At 35.3% G+C, this 24,285-nt stretch overlaps 1 protein-coding gene across 3 annotated transcripts in view; it reads right to left on the bottom strand.

The window, feature by feature from the left end:
• The window catches only part of Mtx2 (metaxin 2), a 59,186-nt gene that overhangs the window by 23,181 nt on the left and 11,720 nt on the right, over positions 1-24,285 (bottom strand). For all 3 annotated transcript variants that reach the window (XM_040745616.1, XM_040745615.1, XM_040745617.1), the window contains exons 2-3: positions 12,115-12,162; positions 11,049-11,095 (exon numbers count right to left, since the gene is read on the bottom strand). In XM_040745616.1, coding sequence (XP_040601550.1) covers positions 11,049-11,095; positions 12,115-12,162 — 95 coding nt within the window. The remainder of the gene's footprint in view (positions 1-11,048; positions 11,096-12,114; positions 12,163-24,285) is intronic.

Here is a 24,285-nt window from a genome sequence, read left to right as displayed (position 1 = left end):
TGGTTATCACTAACAACAAGTTGCTATTTAAGCTAAATTTAAGTTTAATAACATTGTACAAAATTTTAAAATCAATTTCTCAGGCTGTCTAGTCATTTTTTTCATAGTCAAGAGGCACTTGTGCCTATGGTCTGCTGCATTTATTATACAGCACAAATACCAAACTTCTGTGGGATGGGGTTATGTCTGCAGGATAAGATGGGATTATAACAGCATGGGTAGCCAGTACATAAGAGAACAAGGCACGAAAAGGCTGACATCATCTGAAACGACTAGACTAAACATGCCTTAGCAGCATCTCAAATAATTTGCACATTACATTTCAAGTCTTTATTACCAATTATGCTAGTAATTGAAATATGGGAGAAAATGGGTTAAATTAAATTTAAAACTGCCGGGTGGTGGTGCACACCTTTAATCCCAGCACTCAGGAGGCAGAGGCAGGTGGAGCTCTGTGAGTTCAAGGTTGGCATGGTCTACAGAGTTCCAAGACAAAGCTATATAGAGAAACCCTGTCCCAAAAATAAATAAATAATAAAAATAAAGAATGAATGAACGAATGAAACCCAAAAAGGCACCCATTTCCAGAAAGTTAAGTCTAATGATGATTTTTAACAGAAGGTTAATATAGATATACAGATGAAGATATAGAATCTATAACATTAAAACCTTCAAACATCAAACAGCCTTTGATTCAACTGCAGAATTTGAAGGGCACTACTAAGTACAAAAATTGGTGACACATGCTCATGGTAGAAACAGTCAGCCCAAGTGAGCCTCCTTAGTCATGACCTTTGCATAAACGTAGCACTGCCTTGTCTGCTGTCCCTAGCACCACTCAGAGTAATTTTACTTTCTGTAGGAGTCCTCTCTTGACTAGATAAGCCTCTCCCACTCCTTAACATCCTCAGGTTAAGCACCTTAGCAGAATCTAATGGAGTTCAAGCAAGTTGCCTAAGGGGAAGACTAACATGTGCATATACTAGAAAAATGAGAATCCCTGCAAGTCAGTATAACATAGCAAGAGGGTAACAGAGCAGAGGACTCCCAGTGAAAGGGATATCTTGGTGAGGGACTACATAACCTTGAAAGTTCCTTCAGTACCTAACTTCTAGAATAAAACAATTAGCTACATAGGTTGATTAAGGTGGTATTTGTGAAACACTTTAGATACGCATGGCACAGCGTAGTTCAACAAATACAAGGTATTACATTGGTGGCGGTGATGGTGGTCATAGCAACTTGTTTATCCATCTGAGAAGGGAGTCTACTTAACTTTGATGACTTCAAAAGAAAGTTGACCTTACATATTTTATTACTTTGGGCACCTACTTATGAGAAAAAAATAAAATATTATATACTATAATTACATTTTTATTTAAAAATTATATTCTTATAGAACAAACTACAAATTTGTGGGTTAAAATAAAAATCTCTAATTAGATGTTATAGGGTTAAAAAAACCAAAATTATTTTTTGAAAGAATAAAAAGTACTGAGTGCTCTGAGTGATTTTTTTTCTCTTTATTTTGACTGCATGTGAGATTTACTACTGAACATGATTTGCTGGGGTACAGGAGAGTACTGTGGACTCCCTGAGGAATGCAAAAGACCACTATATTGGAGATATATTTGACACTATCAGGAAGGAGCTTCTTCTCAGCAACCATGTCTTCAATCTCACTGCATGCCCTCTAAGGTAGATCTTCTGGCCGTCAGAGAACGTAAACTTGGCTCTAGTGCCTTAATCACATGTCCTTTTTCTGAAGCTTAGTATAGACAGACATGATAACCTGGCCAATGTGAATCCTGGCCACTGTGCCCAGGGGCTTCCCAAGGCATAATGCACACCTGTCTGGAGTCTGTCAGCCCCAAGACAAGACTTGTTGATTTGGATGACATGAAAAGGGTGAGGCCTCACTCGAATATGAAAGCCATCCTTGCCACAATTCTTTACCATGTATTTGTTGAAACAAATATGGGCAGTCTCCAGGACTTTGGAAGAGAGTTGCTCATATTTATCTGACACCATGCAGTCTCAAAGTGGGACTTGCATCAACGTTTGCTATCTTCTCTCCCAAATCAAAGATGTGGATCTTGGCATCAGGTACACCTCAGCAGAAGTGAAACTTTGGGTAAGCTTGTTCTTACAATATTGGTAATGAGCCCAAGAAAAAGAGGAATGATTGCTTTTCAACACACATAAATATAAAATATTTTCTAACAAAGAAAAAGCAAGTAAATAAGCATACAGCACTGACATAAGCTTTTATTTTATAATTTATCAAAATCATGCAGATGAAAAACCTCTCCCTTCTTCAGAGTGTAAGTTCTGTCCGTTCCTACATGACTGTCTTTACTGCCAATCCTTGGCATACAAGTAAGTTACTGAAAAGCATAAGGATTGTCATCTTTTAATGGATCCAAAGCTCAGTACTTTAAAGTAAACCCACCTCCTAACTAACTAGTATTTTTTTCTAATTAGTATTTTTTTTAAAAATCAATAAGCAAGTGTTAGTTTAGAAAACAGAAATTCAATTTTCCTATTTGGTGATCAAAAATCATAACTCAATTATCAAAAGTTGCTTTATATAGGGCAAATTTGTTACCAAAGCATGAAAATGGCATTTAAGAGAACATATGAAGACAGTTTACATCAGAGACTAGAACCATTCTTAGTACAAACTCTCATGAAAACTATTCCTGGAATATTTAACTCAACTTTAGAAACATCAACATCTGACAGTTTGGAAAAAAATTAGATTCTTTATAAAAGCAATCAGGATAGAAAAAGAAATAGACTTTGCCTATTAAAGTTACATATAAATGAAAATAAACTTTAAGGGAAAATTAAGCAAAAGAAGTATAAAGCAGTCAAACAGAAAAAAGAATAATTCTTGTACATCAAGAACCTCACAACACCTGCAGCACAGCTGGCACTCACTGGAGATGAAGGGAAGACAAAGTGTTTTCTGCATTCTATGAAGATATGTAAAATGTGTTATAGTTCCAACTGAGAAAAGCAACAATAACAAAACATCTCATTTTTATTGCTCAACAAACGGTAGGGACATATAATACAGTCACTTCATTTCAGTTAAGTAATTATAACACAATCATGGATGTTTACCAGTGAGTTGCACTAGCTAGTGCCTTACTTCTTCTTTATTTGAAGGTATACTAATATTTATCTTACTAGTTAAACACATAATACTCTTGTAACATACATATCAGTAGTAAACCAGACAAGTGCCAATAAAATAATCCAAAATTTAAAATAATTATCTTTAATCCAAGTTAACACTGAGGAAAGCTTAATACAGCTTCTTCCACGACACAGAGCACATTGACACAGCTGTTCAATGTCTAGCTAGGTGATGACCCATTTCAGTCCAACCAGATGAGTGATCATAGTCTGCACCACCCAGGCTTCACCTTAGTACAAAACTTCTATTCATATCATAATTACATCTGAAACACTTTATGTAGAAATTCTATAAGGCTTATTCTCAATTATGCGATTCCATTTTCAGGGCACAAAATGAAAATGATTCTGATTTTAATTCCTATCCTGTTTCACCAGAACACAAAGAAAAATCAGTGGCGACAACTGAATTATTTTCCACCTTACCAAAGAGACATGTTTTAAAATTAAAAACCACGAACAAATCTATCTACAAAATAATTCATTTTATATCAAGCAGCTTCAGACCCCATAATTGAAATAATGTATCTAAGATTACAAATGGGAAGTGTTAGGTATCATTCTTAAAGAGACATATTAAGTTCCTAATACAGTTACAGTAATAGCACTATTTGTAGTTTAACATAAATTAAGACTGTAATTATATTTGTGACTATTTTAAACAAAATAACAAATTCCTTTGTACCTGTGAATGTAATTTATAGCAAAGCCAAGTTCATTTTCCAAACCAATCTATTTCACACTGCAGAGGTACTCTGGTATAACAGTGTAATGTAATTCTTGCGGAATGTTGAAAGAGTAGATTCACTAAAAGCACAGAAGAGGTTTGAAGATAAATGAAGATGCTATTCATTCAAGGGTAATTTCATCTTAGAACTATATGAAAGATGTTTCACTCACACAGGACAGTGTATGGTCTAATTTTAAGTGTGTTTTCAGCTCAAATGTAATACTGCTAGATCAATTATGCTGATACTGTACATCTAATAATGAAGAATGCTAGCATTTTCTACTTAAAAAATATTGTCTTCTTATCACTATGTCTTTATTGCTCTATTTAACTGCAACAAATTTTAACATACAGCTTGATTTTTACCTTTTAAAAAACAAACAAAAAGTAATGACATTCTAACTTGTAATTTCTCAGAGACATAGAAACATGGCTCTTTAAAAAGCTCCATAAAATATTTGTACTAGAAAATATTAGCTGGTATAAACTATTTCACAAATTGCTAAAAATGACAACTTAGCCACCTATTTTATTTTGAATATGCAATACTTCATAACTGCAAATCCTACAAGGCTAGTTCAGATGTTTTACACATCATACCATTTATGTGCTAAAGAATTAATATGAATATTTAAATTGTTTTACTGTTAAGTTCTTCTTACTATCTAAGTTCAGTTTTATTTTAGAAACATGGCATTTTATACTTATTCATACTTTATATTTATACTTCATAACCCATGCCAAGTGTTTTAAATGTAACTTACTATCATGACCTAATTAATGTAATATAAAACAATGAATCTCAAGAATTTAAATTTAGTGATATCAAGGAAGCGTCTGCAGCCTTCATCTTGATTCTTTTAGAATGTTTACAAGGACGGCTGCTGCTATGTTCTCTTTTGCTTAGTTGTTATTGCTGTCTCCTAACTCTGAAAGTAAATACAAAAACCTCATTTTACAAAGCATGATCAAAGTGAGGACAGAGTTCAAAATCTTTAAATTCATATTTTATGAAACTATAAATCAGCTTTAATTATTAAATGTTTTCTACAAAAATACTTTATTCATTCTCTATTAAAATATACCAACTGACAGCATCCTACCAATATTCATATCATGTTTAAGCTGGTATTTCATACTGCATATAACAACTTGTTTAAAACAAAAATATATGCAACCCAATCAAATACTCGAGATTATTTTACCTAAAATTCTATAAGCAAGTTGTTTACTCTGGCCATTTACCTAAATGACTTGACAAGGAGCTATTTTCATACATTCTCCAATACAGCAAATGACTTGTGATCCAAAGGTACTCCTCACTGCTCGCCTCCAAAGATTACATTAGAATATGACCAGTTAGCCACTAATAAACACCTCCACCTAAGGTTCACTTGCTAAAAGGCAAAAGCAAGGGTCAGCTTAAGTAAATATCTGCCCATCTAAGCATTAATGATACCCATAAATGTTGAATTTTTTGACAAGATAATATAGTCAACAGAAAAAAATAGCATTTTTTCATTTTTAATTATTTATTCACAAACACCAAGGAAAATAAGATTAAATGAAAGACATTTTTTATTTCAGCTTAAATGTCATTTTTAATGTTAAAAAGGTTACTTTTTCATGTAGTATTCTAATAATGATCATCAGTCTGTGACACTAAAAACAATTCAAATTTTTGTAGATTCTATATTCAGACACACAAAAAAGAAAAGCCAAGTTATTTACATTGGCTTCATATATATTAAATGAAATTATTTCTAAACCCCACTAGAAGATAATATCTTATACATATGACATTCATAAAAAAGTGTATAAATCTTTAAAGTCAAAAAGGTATTAATTCTCTGCTCAACATATTCTCTCTCTATAGTTTTAATATTTTTCAAAATAATTTCTTTTTTTACTGCCTAACAAGCCTAATAAAAGCATAAGAATGCCTTTACTCCATTTCCAAATTCCAAAAACTGAGACACGTTTCTTTGCTCCAGCACAGTCAGGGCTACTCAGGGAAACCCTGTCTCAGGAACAGTAAAAAGTCATGTATTATTAAGCCAACAATTGAACCCCTCTGCCTCACCATTATGCTCTGTGGGGAAGAAAGAATTTTAACAGTGCATTTTCAATAGTATTTCCATGGGAGAGAGTTGTTCTGATATGTAATTCACACAGCACTAGCCCATATAAGGATTAAGCTTAAAAAAAAAAAAAAAGGTGCTCAGCAATGTCTCACACACACACACACACACACACACACACACACACACACACACACACACACACACACACACACACAGAGGACTCAACCAATATCACTGCTTTCTGTTTTCCCCCATAATTAGTAGGTTCTGTGTCTTTAGAAAGATCAGCTCTACTTTTTATTTTTCTACTTTTTGTTTTTGTGTTTTCTGGCTTTGCTGTTGGTTGTTTTAAGACTGGGTCTCACTATATAGCCTAGGCTGACCTGAAACTCATCTAGCCACAGCTGGACTTGAATTGGATACTTCTGCCTCAGTATCCAAACGCTAGGATTTTATGTATGTACCACATCTTGATTTTTAATTTTTTTTCATGTGTGTGGGTGTTTTGCATGTATGTCTTTGTACCATGGGATGCCTGGAACTGGAGTTACAGACAACTGTGAGCTTCGAGATGCTGGGAACTGAACCAGGGTCCTCTGGAAGACGAGCCAGTGCTCTTAATCACTAAGACATCTCTCTAGCCCCATATTTTAAACATTAGAGTAATAGTAGCTCCGTGCATTGGGCTGTGGTAAGGATTGATTATAATACTCTATATAAAAGTTCTCAGTAGAATTGGTTATAGGCAAATATATTTAATATTAAATTTTAAAACAAGTCTTAGTATTCTTAGATAACATTGCTTATGCATTATTATCGTTTTTTTAGGTACAGCATGAAAACATGGTTACACATGCTCCAGTGGATAGCCTTATACATATATATATGGGCAGCAGACACTAGACTTGGTGTGTAATAAAAAGAAGAAAAAAGGAAACAGGGTTGGGAAAGGGTGAGAATGAGGAATGGATCTAGAAGAGGTGGGAAGGAGTAATAGGGTAAATATCAAAATTCACGTATTAAATTCCTAAAGAATTAATAAAACCCTGTAAATGTGGCTATAAAATCATTAATGTTCATGTCAATATAAAAATCTCCCAGTAGTGTTCTCTAGGCATTATCAAGCCTGCAAGCTTCTAATTACTTTGTTGAAATTGATTGACTGTATTTCTGTCAAGAATCAGGATAGAAGGAAATAATCAACACCCACTGCATATTTACAATGCTGCAAAAATCTTTCTAAATGCTTTAAATATGTTAGTACATTCGATTCCCACTAGCCAATGGGACAGTATATCTACTTTATGTCTATTTTACAGAGAAAGAAACTGAAACAGGATTCTGAAGGTATACTCTCCTTGGCACAGAGATAAGCTGCCCATTTCTCTCTGTGGAATTCGCTATATAATTAAACATATTCTGATTAAGCAGTATAGACATAACTTTCCTTAGTGCTGTTGTTGAGACAGGGTCTCTCTATATAGCACTGGCAGTGTTGTAACTCATATAAACCAGGCTATCCTCAAACAAGACATGCCTACCTTTGCCTCCTGAGTACTGGGATTAAAGGAATACAGTACACACCTAGAACTTCTTAAGTTTTTTTAAAGCATTTTTTGTAAAAAGCTTAAGAATCCATATGTAGGCCAAGTGTTGGTGGTGCATACCTTTAATCCCAGCACTCGGGAGGCAGAGGCAGGCAGATCTCTGTGAGCTTGAGGCCAGCCTGGTCTACAGAGGGAATTCCAGGACAGCCTCTAAAACAATACAAAGAAACCCTGTCTCGAAAAACAAAAAAATAAAATAAAATAAAAAATAAAGAATCCATATGTACTTGTTCATGTTGTATTTCTAAACTAGCACTGTCCAACATAAGAGCCAACAGTTACATATGGCTAATGAACATATGAAACATGGCTAGCACAAACAGATGAATTCTAAGTGTACACATCAGACTTTAAGTTTCATTTGAAAAAAGTAAAATAAATTTCATATAGATTATGACAATATTTTGATATATTGGGCTAAGTAAAACATTATTAAAATTAACTACCTTTTTTAAAATGAGACTACTAGAAATTTTGAATTACTTAGTGGCTAGCACCATATTATCTACTAGATACTTGATCTAAGTTTGGAGTGTAAGAGACAATAGTAACAGAATTACTATTGTCCCTCAAAGTAGTCCTTTAAAATGAGAAATGTCTTCATTCTTCTCATATGTATACAATGTTACACAAGCACTGAGCTCATGAAAATATATCAGACTAACTTTCACTACAGTCAGCAATCAAGATCACATTATGGCCAAGCAGCACTCAGGTAAGCCTACACTTGCAGATAGATGATACAAAGAAAGCAAATCACAGGGGAAATGATCACCAGGAGGAAAATTATTATCTTTTAAACTGAAGTCATAAAGGTGCCTTGCATTAAAATAGCCAAGCACTTTAGCTTCCAGAATATAATAAACACCTGCCTGTGTGATAAGTAAAATCTGAATTTCCTGATGGCATAATTGGTGGACTATTAAAATGTCCAGTGTTTTATATCTGCTATCTTCTAGAAACTATGCAGTTTATAGATACTTGTCACGTTGTTTTGATCAATTTTATACAGCAAACCCTTAGCTGGTTCTTCTAAACAGATGATGTTCCTCTATATAGAAGAAAATTACTCCATAAAGTTTATATCAGATATGTGAGAAAGTCACATTTATAGTCATGGCTACTATCAGCTGTCAAGTCAAAGAATATTGAAGAAAACCAAGAGTTTTTAATATATGCTGGTTAATTTATCATCTAAGTGACACATGTAGGATAAAAAATTGAAATGGTTAAGCAAAATTCAATTATTTTAAAAATGCCTTTTTTGGTGTTATTTTCAGTAGCAACTGTAATTTGAGAAACTATGATGAGAAAAATTAATAGGAGCCATAACATCAATAATATATACCAAGTTGGGTCTTTTTTAATTTTCCCTTCCAAGAAAAACTTAAGTATCAATTTTTAAAATAGTAATATTCTCATATTTTCCTTTGTACAAAAACTGATTAAACCATCTAGCCTTTGACCTTTCAAACTGACACCATTTATATTTGGAAATGAAGAACTCGCTGTAGAAAACTGACCTATACACTGTGGAATAGTGAGTGAGCAGCACCCTTGATGTCTACTAATAGGGATATTCAATGGCATTCCTCCAACAGTTCTGACAACCCACATACCTAACCACTGTCATGTCTTCAAGGAGCCAAACTCTGCCTAACTGAAATCATCAGTAGTCTATTCCTACCCAAAATTATTTCCTATTTGTTCAAAAATAATTACTGCAGTACTCCCTACAACAATGTAAGGACTCTTTGTAAGGGACCCTTAAGTGGCTTCAATAAGGAGTAAACCTGCTGAAATCACACACAAAACATGCTGGTACATTTTTCTTTTATTGCATGCAGAAGATTTTTCTGGGGAAAATATGTTAATTAGCTTTGTTAAATCCTTAAAGAGCTATCCCCCAAATGGCAATTAAAAGGGGTCAGTCAAGAAACAATGCTTCAACTAAAATATTCACCATGCCCTGAAGCTATCTTTTCAAAGGCACAAAGATTGAAAATATTATTTTACACACAGCAAATAATTTATTTGTATTGTCATTTATCAGGCAAGAATGCTTCACCACACTAACAAACCATTTTTACAATATACATCTACTAAGTGCATTCTTTATTCCAGGCAACTGTGTGTGTGTGTCTCTGTTATCTGTGGCTCTCTGTGTCGTGTGTGTGAGTGTGTGTGTGTGTGTGTGTGTGTGTGTGTGTAATGTTAAATTACACTTATCTCACTAAAGAGATTAACAAAAGCTGTATAAGGCTACATTTATTACACATAACTGAAAATTTATTTATCAAATGATAAAAGAAAATAAAAATTAAATAGAATTTAAAGACAAAAAGGCAAAAATATAATTTATACTTTTTGTAAAAGATATAAAACAAATATAAAAAAATAGGTCCACCAACTAATAATGTCCAAGCACATTTCTTCCTATCTTTTCTTCCCTTCTCTGCCTTACAACAAAGATGAATGCCATGCTACCTACTACCATAGTGAATGACAATAATAAACGCTGGTATTAAACCCAGAGGTTATCAAATTAAATAAAAAGTATAAATGAGATGCCCTAAAATTAAATGCTTAGCATTAATGCTTCCAACATGATGAAAGCTTGATACTTTCTCTCTTCCCCTTTCTCTTTGTCCTCCAGGAGCCCACAGTCTCACCTCCAATAAATGTCACATCTCCAGATTCCTTTTACACGCTGCGCAGTCAATCTTCTTTGTGATTCAAACTACATAAACTAAGTACCTTATCAGCTAAATATGTAAAATATTTATATAATTTTACAACTTCAGAAACATTTAAGTAAAAAATTCTCCATGTACTCCATAATGCAATTTTAAGTTTACACTGCCAAAAATCTTTTTTTTTAACACATAGCCTTAACATAAAATCTAAAAAGCAATTGCACTCAATAAGTGGACTGGAAATAATAAATATACATGTAATCAATAAATATATGATCAGTAGTTAGAAAGAATCTATCTGCTTCAAGACTAACAGACAGAATTAAGGTTAACATGTATATAATAAGCAGAATGATTAAAAGTATGTAGTGAATAACTCTTTACAAATAAGTTAGAAAATAATTTTGAGTCTGTAAGTGAAATTATCAACCCAAATAAAATACTATATCTAACCAAAAACAAAATAATTGCTAAAACAGAATGTCTACCACCTAAAAATAATTTTGCTTAAAGAAATGGATAATGAAGTTCATTTTATACACTGACAACTGAAAATACTGTATAAAATTATACTTCACAGAAGAGTAAGATTGTACTGATAACAGTTAAATCACACAGAAAAACTCTAAGTATACAGTATCAGATTTTCAGTAGGGGGTAGACTTCATCTCAAAATGACATATATCTTCTAGCACCAAGAACAAAATTACATTATTTACATATTTACCTGCACAGCAAGAGATGCTGCATTGTCAGAAAGCAAAATTTGCTCCCCTGTGGAAACATAAAGAAAGGTCTGAGTCCAAAGTTTAACTGCTAAATGAGCAAAATATATTTAAAACATTTTTAAAAGCTATCTCTATTTTAAAAAGAGATATCCTACACTAAAGCAATTATGAAGCTTTACATCAATGTTGTTATATAATAGTTTCAATTACCATGTATAAATAATGATAAAACAGTATTGTCCTAAAATTATTTCATCATTTACCTCATTTTATCACAATTAAATTTGCTTATTTAAAAACACATTTACTTTTACATTTTAAAAAATATTTGTTCTTTTCATTAAAATGAAGTAAAACAGTATCTTCAAATCTCTCTAGTTTAAAGTAAAAGTATTCACAACCACATAAACCAGCTCACAGTTAATATTGCACAGTGTGTCTAGGTCTGTCACACAAAAGAAAGATGACAAGTTCGCTGCAATAAAAATTCCATGCTTAGAAGACGGGGCTGCTGCCTATTAGTCTTCATTACTTTGCAGTCTTCTGACAACTGTAGCAGGCTGCTGAGCCCCAAATGGGGTCCATAATGTGATCTGATGATATATGAAGAGCTGCTAAAGGGAGCCTGAACCATCCTAGCCTATACATTTTAACAGTTCCTTTTTACTGAGAGCCCACTTTACCACAGGACTTCAAAAATCTGCTGTCTCAGCTACTGGTGCAGTAAATCTGCCAAGTGCCCCTGCAACCACATCATTTTACACTGCCTACAGCAACCAATATAATGAGCCAATAATAAACTAACGACCTTATAGGCTATGAATAGTTGGTTTACCTAACAGACACAAGTTTAGGCAAAACCTTGTAGACAAATTATACAAGGGAATCCCTTCTTTGTGGTTTACATTCTCGTTGTAGGAAATTATATTAGCATATCTGGGGGGTTGCAGAGAGTTTCGTTTGTTTACTTGGTTGGTCAGCTGGTTCAGTTTAGCTTGGGAGTATGTTGTTGGCTGTAAGAATACTTTAATACAAAGTCATTTTTAATTGTGAATAAGAACCTACCTCTCAGTTGCTGATATAAGGTCGCATTTTCAGGCCAAGGTTCTGTGGCTGCAGAAATAAGCCAATGATAATTAGGCATATGGGGCAAAAGCATATCAATACTCAGCCAAACCCATCAGTATGTACATTGGCAAGCATTTAAAAATCTACTATTAAGGTAACACTTAACTATAGCAATGAATCACACTATCTTAGACTGCATGATCAGCTGCATAAGAAGGCTAGACTATTTTTAATATTTTCTTTATTGTGTGATAAGAAGATTTTTCATAGAAAAAAGGGGGGATATTTTGCCCAATTAAAAAGATAATTTAAAAAATAAAGTTAGCTTCCTTAAATGAGCTATATGCAAAATATTGTTCACATACAAGAATACTGCTATTTTATTCAGTACAAAAAACAGACAGTAAAATAATGTTGAGAACATTTTACAAGTTTTTCAAAAAGTAAACTTTCTCACACTAGATGAAAGAACTAAACACATCTGTTAACAACCTGACCACCTTTCCTTTTTTAAAAGTAGTATTTTAAAACATAGGAATCCCCATGAACACAAAAGACTCCACTACCTTGCTTGTGCATGATAAGCATTAAGCATTACAATGTGAAACCAAGTTGGTAAAACTAATTTTAAGTCTGATACTAAGCTTGATCTTGGCCCTTACTCTCCCATCTACACAAGATTCCAGCTACAAGGAGAATATAACAATCTATCTGTGCCAAGGAAAAGTGCTGGATTCTAAGTGTCTGATCAACTGTGCTTCAGAAGCAAAACAATTTTTGCCAGGTAATGGTGGCACAAGCCTTTAATTCCAGCACTCAGGAGGCACAGGCAGAAGAATCTGTAATTTCAAGGCCAACTTGGTCTACAGAGCAAGTTCCTGGACAGCCAAGACTATAGAGAAACCCTGTCTCGGAGGGGAAAAAAGGCAGAAGAAGCAGCAAAAACAGGAGTGGATCTGGGGAAGGGTGGAGGTGGGGTGGAGGGGACAATAAGAGGAGTGAAGGGATGGAAAGCTGCACACCAGATGTATTGAAAACAAAAACTAAAAATAATAATAAAAGAAGCAATAGTTGCATTAACAGACTATACAGGATTATCGGGATCTCATTTACTAAATTCTCTGTAAAAGACTTAAACATCAAAATAACTAATTGTAATACAGCAACTATGATTGCTCTTAGCAAGAAAGTGGGCTGTGGTAGTTAATAACTGATAGTTTTCTGTGTTTATGCTAATCCAGTCTCTGAAACAGCAAATCATTTTAATATACAATTATAGTTGATTTTTTAATTTACATATATAATGCATTTTTAAGGTGAATCATTTAAGAGGTATTAGGTAAAAGAAACAAACCAATATAAATTTGTTCTTATACTTTAGAATGAAAATAACAACACAGTATCAGAAGTTGCAAATGTTACATCTGACCTGATTAGTATACATAAAATTAGGTTGACAGTGATAATACTAGGAAAGTATTAAGCAAATAATGAACCATGAATAGTTTTCTATACTGTTAGCTACAACATTATGCATATATGTAAAGACTACTGGACTTCAACACACATACCAAAAAAGGTAGTAATGATGGGTGGTTGTGGAGTACTTGGGAAGCAGAACAGCCAGGGCTATACAGAGAAACTGTCTCAAAAAGGTAGTGAGACTAAATACTTTTTAGGATAAATTTTATGGTCAACACACCTGTACCATTTACTTCTCTAAATAACACAATGAGACTCATTCATTGTAAGTCATGTAATCATCAAATATTTAATTTTCTGTACCACATAAATGTTACTAAAGCAATAAAGCATGGAAATAACATTTATAAAATTTCCAAAAGATAAATATTAAAACTCATTTCCTAAGAGAATAGATGTGTCCTATACTTCTCTGTGAGCCACAATGTACCATGCCTTGCATACAGTTGTTGCTTATACGTAAAAAAAGAAAATGAGCATTTAATTAAAACCTATCATACTTCATTATTTAAACATGGATAAGCAACTTAATATTACTGTAGTGGGGTGTTCTAAAATATTTTGGCAATTTTAATTTTTGTTTAGTTATTTTGTCTCTATACTAGAGACTGCAAGCAATTTATCATTAAATATATGCTATATGCAGAGTGTTTATTGATAAATTAGAAACTACTCTATTGGTTTATAATATGAGCTACAATGTGAACATTATTAATTCAAGCTTCAATAAATTCAGTAGTTCAGGGGCAGAGTGCTCACCTAGTATACGTAAAACACTGGGTTCAAACTCAGCACACACACACACACACACACAATTTATCACCTCTACTATGATGAATTCTTCATATCTAAGCCAATAGAGTATACAAAAGCAATAGAAACTTTGCTATATTCTAACTGACTGCAAGTAAGTTGCCTATAAATATCAAAAGCTCTGCTGGAAACTAAGGTAGAATGGGTTAATGTTTTCTTTGGTACAATATATAAAATATATTTCAACTCATAAGTTATTGAAAATAAGTTCCCAGGAAGAAACTCTACCAAACATTTGATACTTTCTTTACAAATAGAACATATCAGTTTAAAAAAGGAGGCAAGTAGATTGTTGATGAAACTTATGTAGCTATTTTATTTTAGCACCTGGCAATTCTAGCCCCATGGATCAATAGATAAGAAACTATATGCAGAAAATGATCTGCTACCCCTGAGCATACAAACACCACCGCTTCTTTTTTTTTTAGCACAGTCAATGTGACCTAGTTTAAATAATTATAATGTGGGAAATGAAATCACTAGTGATATTCTTAAGTGCGCCAAAAACGAAAAATCCTACGTTGGGTGGCATGTTGCTGTATCTATCAACAATACATGGAGGTGCCAGTCTATCTAAGACAGTAGTTGTCATCCTGTGGGTTGCAACCCCTTTGGGGTCAAACATATCAGATATTTACATTATGATTCCTAACAGTAGCAAAAAACAAAATAATTAGATGCCCCTCAACTGAAGAGTGGATAGAGAAAATGTGGTACAGTTACACAATGGAGTACTATTCGGTGGAAAAAAACAACGGGATCTTGAAATTCTCAGGCAAATGAATGGCACTAGAAGAAACCATCCTGAGTGAGGTAACCCAGTCACAAAAAGACAAACATGGTATGTACTCACTCATATATGGATTTTAGACATGAATCAGGGGAGTGCCAGCCTACAATCCCACTGCCAGAGAGTCTGGGAAACAGAACCTTCACCCAGCAACTGATGGAAGCAGAGGCAGACACCCTCAGCTAAACACTAAACTGAACTCCTGGAAAGGGAGAAATGATGACCAAAGGAGTTAAGAAGACTGGGCTGGTTTAACCCACAGAAACAGTTGACCTGAACAAGGGGGAGATTTTGGACTCCAGATTGATGACTGTGTGAAAAGCATGGGACTGACCAGACCTGCTGAACGTTGGTGTCAGTGAGGAGGCCTAGGTAATGTATGAGGCCTTGGGTAGTATTTATCTCTGGCGTACAAATAGACTTTGAATGCCCATCCCACAATGAGGGATGCTCTCTCAGCCTGGACTCTTGTGGGAGGGTCTAGGCCCTGCCTTGGATGCAATGACAGACTATGGAGATCCACCATGGAGGACCTCACCCTACCTGGGGATAGGAGTGGAAGGAAGAGGGAGAGGGAGAGGGAGCTGGGATTGACATGTGAAACAAGCTTGTTTCTAACATAAATAAAAGAAAAAGGAAGAGAAAAAATAATAATTTTAGGGTTGGGGGGGTCACCACAACATGATTAACTGTATTAAGGGTCTCAGCATTAGGAAGGTTGAAAACCACTGGTCTAAGTAAATCCAAGAATCATGAACAATTATCACCCACATATGGCAAAATAGAAAGACTACTTCTTTAAAGTCTTTTATTGTGACTACTTGACTACAGAGGCAGTCCAAAAAAAAAACAACTTTCTCCACTTTTCTCTTTCCCAATGTCAAGCAAGTCAACATCCACTCCACTACTTGCCCTGAGTTATGTACCAAACAAAGAGAGATGGACATTTCTAAAGGATAGTGATGACAATAGAGGCTTATAATACCTGTAGGCAGACTTTTCTTTCCCACCCATCAGTTCCCAAATAACCAACACGGAATCTTAATTATAAATGCTCACCCAATAGCTCAGGCTTGTCACTAGCTAACTCTTACATTTTAAATTAATCCATAATATTAATCCATAATTCTTATCTATCCTCTGTCATGGGGCTCATGGCTTATTACCTCATTTTCTAGATGTCCTGCTTCCTCTGCATCTGCTGGCAGCTCCTCTTTCCACTCTCCTTCTTCCCAGCATCCTTAATTTGGTTGTCCTACCTATACTTCCTGTCTGGTTATTGGCCAGTCAGCTTTTTATTAAACCAGTTTGAGTGACAAATCTTTAGTGTACAAAAGGATTATTCCACAGCAAACAACAAAACATTTTCAGTTTTTAACTGTTCTTCAGTTGACTTGAAATGTTTTAGACTATAAAATTACTTCCAATAATAAATAATATTTCTTATCATTTAACTATAGGTACTTTCAACTTCTACTACTAAACCATTCCCTAGTACAAAAGGCCATTTTAAACATCCAGAGAGAAGGAGCAGCCTCAAAATAACTAGAAAGGTAAATCTAAAAGTAAGTTTCTTAAAAGGGGGTTGGTGAAAAAAGGCAAGTTGGGAGAAAGGGTTGTTCAATACTGTCAAAGTGCAAGTTACTTATGCCTAAACCATGCCAAGAGTTACATGTGGTTTTTGGAATGAAGACCCCAAACCCTCAACATGATGTCCCAAGTCCTTCTTGACCTCTTTCTACCTATCTCACACCTCCTCCCGAGTGCTTCCCACCCTGCATTCCATCCCTAATCCCTTCATCCAATTTTTGACTACACCAAATTCTTTTGTGGTGTTTCCTCTCCTTAGAATGCTCTTCCCTCCTCTTATGCCATCACATCTCAGCTCAAACATCACTTGCTCAGGTAAAGTCTGGATTGTGGACATACAACCTATGCAGCTGAACAGAGCCAGCACTCAGGCAGGACCTGTTCAAGTGTTCTGCTGTTCCAGTCCTGGAGTCTCTGAGTTTATGAACAAGAGCCTCATATAGTCATTTTACACTGTGCCCTACATACAATGTTGAAGATGACTTACTCAAGAAGTCTTTATTGATCTCCCTATATTGCTCAAATGTTCCCTTACACAGACATCCTTTACACCACTTTATCACAGTTGATAGTTTTACAATCTTAATGTTTAGTTATATCTTCTAGCAGAAAAAAAAAACTGTGAGTCTAGAATTCAGGCCATCCTTAGAACCTAGCACACAAGAAATGCTGGCTGGATAATGTTAGGTTTTATTATTATCACTTCTTTTATTATTACTCTCTATCATTTTATGCTCACAATGCTGCAGGGAAACCATGCCATGTAGAAAACATTAAAAAAATAATACCCAGACAACTTCAAAACCACACAACACAAGTCTAAAAGTATTAAGCAGTGGCCTGAAAACAGCTGGATTTCCAATTTCAACTTACTTTTTTAACTCTTCCTATTTTCACTCTTAGTGTAAACTTTTCATGTGTCTGATATCTACTAAAGGAATCAACAACCATGATTGCTAAATCTATTTGGTCCTGCATGCTGAATACTGCACTACAGGGACTATGAGATTTTAAAATGATGACCTCTGGGTTAAAGTCACAGGATGCAGAAAGCACTAACAATGAGACAGCATGGTAGAGTTTGGGCTTTGACTATGAGGCTTTGGAAGTACAACATGTGTTTTGTGATGTATTTTACTCTTTTATTCTTTTTGAGGGGCCCTCCACCCAGATCCCAAATAAATCCCACACGGAGTCTTACTATTAGTTATGACTACCCAGTCTTAGCTTGGTTTGTTGCTAGCCAGCTTTTCTTAACTTTAATTAACTCGTCTACCTTTTCCCTCTGGGCTTTTATCTTTCTTGATTCTGTATATCTTATTTTTCTTCTACCACAAACATTAATATCTGATTGTTATGATTTGAACATGAAGTGCCCCCACAAGCCCATGTGTTAAAAGGCCTGGTGGCCAGATGAAGCTATTCTAGAAAATCTTACAAACTTTAGGAGGTAGGGACTGGTTAGAGGAAGTACATCACTAGCGGTATGTCTTGAAGACCCATTCTTCCTGACCCAATCCAATGTTACTCTGCTACCTGGTTACCAGCAAGTGAGTAACTCACTCTGCCCTGCATTCTCCAAGTTGCAAAACAATGGGACCAGCCCACCAGGAATGAAAACCTCTGAAACATAAATAAATCCTTTCTGCTTTGTTTTTTCACAGGAATTTATCATACAACAAAGACACTGGTGAAAACTATGTAGTTAATGTAAAATAGCAAATAGATCATTTAAGTTTTGGGGTTTATATATGGGTAAGAAATGCGCAGCTAATTTACAGATATTTTCTTCTGTAAATCAAAGGACTGTCTTATATAGTACAAGATATACACTCTAGCCCCACATGGCAGAATGTCATTATAATTAACTACTTATTTCAAATTTCACTATAGAACCTAGATATTCATGTGCTCCTAAACAAGAAAGAGTCCTCCTTCTCTTTCATGGTAAAAATCAGCTTTTTAACCAGAAAAAGCTGAGGAAGGAACATACATGTATCAGTAGAGAATAGAGGTCTTTGTCTACCTGCCCATTTAACACCAAGATCCTTCTGTCTAACTAGAATATGTTGAATTTTCCTTCAACAATTAAAAATTCTTACTTTTATGAATTTGCTCCAATTGTTCCCCTGCAATATTTCCTTTCACTGCCAAAACCCCAATCAAACATCATGGTGGGAAGGTGGGAGGGAGAACTAAGGTTGGAATGTAAAATGAAACTTTTTAGTTTGTATTTGACCTGGTGGTGGTGGTGGTGGTGCACACCTTTAATCTCAGCACTCGGGAGGCAGAGACAGGTGGATCTCTGTGAGTTCAAGGCCAGCCTAGTCTACAGAGCAAGTTCCAGGACAGGCTCTAAGCTACACAGAGAAACCCTGTCTCAGAAAAAAAAAGTTTGTATTTGTCTTATGTCATACATTATTTTCTACCCTCTCATACTGTGAGGTCAATATTGTATCTCTCATTTCCCGCAAATAAATTCTTAGATACAAAAGTTTTTCTGTAGCTCTGAAGTTTTTTGTTAAAATCTTGGATTCTCAACTGCTTCCAACAAATCACAGCAATTGTAATAATACATGCCAAAATAGTAAATTTGAGCTTATCAGGTTTTAATTTATTGTTTAATTGCCATTTCAAACTAACATACTTGTAAGAATCCCAAAGTAAAACTGTCTACTTTGGCAGCTAGACAAATAGCTCAGATGGTAAAATGTTTAGCACTCAAATGAAGACCTGAGTTTGACACCCACCCGGCAACTATTGAAACAGCCTGGTGCTCAGCGAACACTTGGAAGCACAAAGCTGGAAGGCAGACAGGAGAACCCTGAGGTTTGCTGGCTGGCCAGTGAGCCAAATCAACAAGCCACAGGCTCAGTGAGAGACCCTGTCTCAAACTAAGGCAGGAAGTAACTGATGTCAACCACTGGCCACCATGTGTACACATGTGCATGTACATGTGTGCTAATACAAAAACTACTGCCTGCTTTTGAAGAAATTAATTTGTTCTAAGAAATTACTATAAGGTTCAATAGGTAAAAGCTGACCTAAATTCAATCCCCAGGACACATTGTATAAGAGAAAAATCAACTCCCATGGGTTTTTTCTGATCTCTCCAAACATGCTATAGCATGCATATACATGCACACACAAACACACACACTCAAAATAAACTGAGATACATCTTTTTTTCTAAGATTAAAAAACTATTTCATCTTTTTCATGCTACAACAAAGACATTCTTAGTGGTTTACTTTAACATTTTAAAAATTAGAGAGATGGTTCAGTGATTAGAGCTCTTGTTACTCTTGCAGAGGACCTGGGTTCAGTTCTCAACATCCACGTGGTTGTTCATTACCATGGCTTGCAACTCCAGTTCCAAGGGAGCTGATGTCCTCTTCTGACCTATGTCGGTACCAGGCACATAAACAGTGCACAGACATATACAGAGGCAAAACACTCATCTACATAATAAAAGAAATCTTAAATTCCAAACAATAGAATAGCTACTTTAACAGTATTCAGGCAAATTTCCTTCAAAATTATTATTTTTATAAAGAAGACTTATATTACTATTTTGTAGATATAATGAAGAACTAGAAATAAATCAGAGCCCTCAAAGTGCATATGCCAATTGATGCTATTGAAAAGCTAGTCAGTCCTTGTACCAACTTTCTATTTTGTCCCAGTCAGTACCCTGATTATTCCCTACTTAGTGACTTCCTTTACCAGAAGCAAAAAAAAAGACACCTCTAAGTTTCAGGCTTTAGGGGATAAGACAAGTATTTTTATGCAACTGAGTATTCTTAAGCTTAAAATGGACCTTTCGCTGCTCTTGCATGTATTTATGTTGAGGAAGACAGAACAAAATTAAAAAGGGACATGCACAAGGCAGAAGGCACACTCTATAATTACAGCACCTGTGAGGCTGTGACAGGGTATATCATAAGTACATTAGCATAGGCAACATATAGACACTGTGTCAATAAGAACAAAACCTTTTTAAGTTTTAAAAATTAAATTAAAAAGCCAACTCTTAATTTTTTAAAAGCCATAAAATAATGCATAAATTGTTACCAATATGATAAACTAACAGTATCAAACATAAATATTTGCTCAACATTATTTTAATTGTATTTAAGCTATCCTTAACCCTTGTCAATAAATATAATCACAAATATCAATATTCTTTACTAGCAGTCTATTATAATGCTATTGAAATGACTGGTAGCAAATAAATCCATATATGCATGTCATTAGGTCTCTTAGAGAATTTACATATTACTTGCAGTGTCCTCAATGTCAAGTTAAGTGATAAGTCATTCTGGTGGCAGATGATTCTTCCATCCCATTCATTCAGGGTTACTTCACACTATCAAAGTGATGACCTAATTTAAAAAATCTAGATTCCAAGGTCCATTTCTTGATCTAATCTAAGAGGACAAGAGACAGGCCATGAAAAGAGGTGCCCTCTGTTGTTGGTCTCTCTTTTCTTAAATTCTGCATTTCTAATGCACAACATGACTCCTCTGGCATATGAATGTAGGTGAAGACATAATTTGTAGAATAATAGGCACTAATATTACACGCCACTTCAATTCTGTCATTTTTCCAATCCATCAAATTGATTAATGCTATAATAACTCTACACAAACCTATCATTTGTGCACTAATGAAGTCAAACTCAGTTTATCCTTAGGTGACTACATTCCAAAAGCTCATAGATGTCATTTCTTCAGCCCAGCAACACTACTTACAGTGTTACAGAAGATGTAAGACACATGTGTAGTTTACATCCAAATTCAGATGACTTTCTGCCAAAGGTGTAAATGCAAATACTAGCAACAAAATGCTCAGACAAGCACTTAGTAGATCTTAATCAAAAGTTACTACAGAACATACAAAGAAGAAACAAATTTGCTAATTTGATATACGCACCAGACTGATGACCTCAGTGATACCAACAAATACACTAATTTTAAAACCCATCATCTGTCAGGCAAATATAATTAAATGGGTTTTTAAGATAATTAGAGTTAAAATATGATATGACTATCAAAATGGGAATTTAAAGAATGTTGTATTGGTTATTAAATTCAACATTAATTTGGCCTGCAAGCTATAGAAAAAAAAGCAACAACAAATCCCAGCTAATAATCACAAGATGATTAAATAATGTCCTCAAAGTACAGGTAAGAGAGGATGTTTAAAGATTTTACAACAAATGTGTTAAGGAGTGACTATCCCCAAAACAGGAGTTTAAAACCATTCTTCCAGGGTTGGAGAGATGGTTCAGCGGTTAAGGGCTCTTGCAGAGGACCCACATTCAGATCCCAGCACCTATACTGGGCAGCTGTAACTCCAACTCTAGGGAATCCAACGACCTCTTCTGGCTTCCAAAGGCACCTGCTCTCACAGGCATATACCAACATAGACACACACAATTAAAAATAAAAATCTTTTTTCTTAAAAATTCTCCCAGTACCTCAACAGTTTGAGAGGTCAGTTCATGCCAGAAAGTGTTTTTAATTAAAAGGAAGTCATATTATCATTTTCATAAACTTAAAATATGGGTAGGCGGTATTGTGTAGCATAGTGGTAAGGCAATTTAGAATTTAAAGCAAGAAAGTGCATATACAAAGATTAAAGACTAAAGGATTCAAATAAGGACTCAATAAGGGTTCTGTGGAGCTTGGAAAGTGCCTCAGTTATAGGATGCTTGCCTAGCACGCACAAAGAACTGGGCTCAATCCTGAGTGAGGTAACCCAGTCACAAAAAGACAAACATGGAATGTACTCACTCATATATGGATTTTAGATATGGATCAGGCGAGTGTCAGCCTACAAACCCAATGCCAGTGAGTCTGGGAAACAGGGAGGTTCCCAAGAGATATATGCATGACACCCCAGAGAAGTGAAATGAGGCAAGATCTCCTGAGCAGATTGGGAACATGGGGGGGGAGGGGAGAGGGAACCAAAAAAAAAGAGAGGGGGAGAAGAAGACATGGGGGAGCAGGAAGGTTGAATCGGGGTAAGAATAGAGGAGAGCAGGATGAGAAATACTATAATAGATGGAGTCATTATAGGCTTGAGGAGAGAGCTGACACTAGTGAGATTTCCAGATTCTACAAGGATAACACCAACTGATAAACTAAGCAATAGTGGAGAGAGTACATTAATAGCCCCTCCCTGATGATAAAGATTGATGACTACCTTATATGCCATCCTAGAACCTTCATCCAGTGACTGATGGGAGCAGAGGCAGACACCCACAGCTAAACACTGAACAGAACTCCTGGAACCCAGTGACAGAGATTGGAGAAGTGATGAGCAAAGGGGTCAAGACCGTGCTGGTGAAACCCACAAGGATAGCTGACCAGACAAAGGGGGGCTCTTGAACCCCAGACTGATGGTGGAGAGGCCAGCAGGGGACTGATCCAGACCTCATGAATGTAGTGTCAGTGAGGAGGCCTCAGAAATCTCTGGGGCCTTGGGTAGTAGATCAGTGTTTACCATGGTGTACGAATGAACTTTGGGAGCCCATTCCACATGGAGGGATGCTCTCTTAGCCTGGACACATGGGGAAGGGCCTACGTCCTGCCCTGGATGAAATGACAGACTTTGGAGATTCCCCCAAAGAGGGCCTCACCCTCCCTGGGGAATGGTGTGGGGATTGGGGGGGGGAGTTGGTGGAGGAATAAGGGAAGAAGGGTGGGAGAGGGAGCTGGGATTGACATGTGAAGCATACATGTTTCTAATTTAAATAAAGCATATATTGAAGAGAGAAAAAAAAAGAGAACTGGGCTCACTCTCCAGTACCCTATAAACCAGGTGCTGTGGTGCATGCCTATTATCTCAGCACTCAGGAGGTGAGAGCAGCAGAATCACAAGTTCAAAACCAGCCTAAACTACATGAGACCCTGTCTCAAAAAAAAAAAATTGTGACTGAAAGTTTTTTACAGAGTTATGACCTTGCTTTCAAATTATCTTAAGTAGTTATTATAAGAAGAAACCTACTGACTGCTATCAGAGCCCTTGTTGCTTGTGGTATGTGAATACATAACTACATAGCATTCATTTCAAAAAGTACATTTAGCAGGTCTACGATCAATTTTTTTCATTTAATACATATAATATACACATAAAAAGAATTCCTAGACACGCAAGTGGCACTTAAAGTAAGATTACATTCTTTTCGTCTCTTTCATCCATTTAGCTCAGATAAGGAGATATTGAGGCTCTGTATATTATCAAAAAGATTTTTTTACTATCTTACTCTATTTACTCAAGTATATATTTGTGGATATGACTAAAAGCTATGTATTAAAACATACTTTGATGATATGTTGTAATTCTACGGTTCCCCCAAAAAATAACATTAAAGCCATTTAAATGAACAAACAAGCTAGTAAATGCCTAAAACATAAATTACTTTAATAAGAAAAAGATGAATATAAAATTGTCATTGTACTCCAGAATCTAATTTTACTGAATGG

Source organism: Mesocricetus auratus, unplaced genomic scaffold (assembly GCF_017639785.1).
Source record: "Mesocricetus auratus isolate SY011 unplaced genomic scaffold, BCM_Maur_2.0 Super-Scaffold_100004, whole genome shotgun sequence".
In the NCBI taxonomy this organism is placed as follows: Eukaryota; Metazoa; Chordata; class Mammalia; order Rodentia; family Cricetidae; genus Mesocricetus; species Mesocricetus auratus.
The sequence above is the reverse complement of the archived record's forward strand: the minus strand, read 5'-3'. Positions and strand labels throughout refer to the sequence as shown.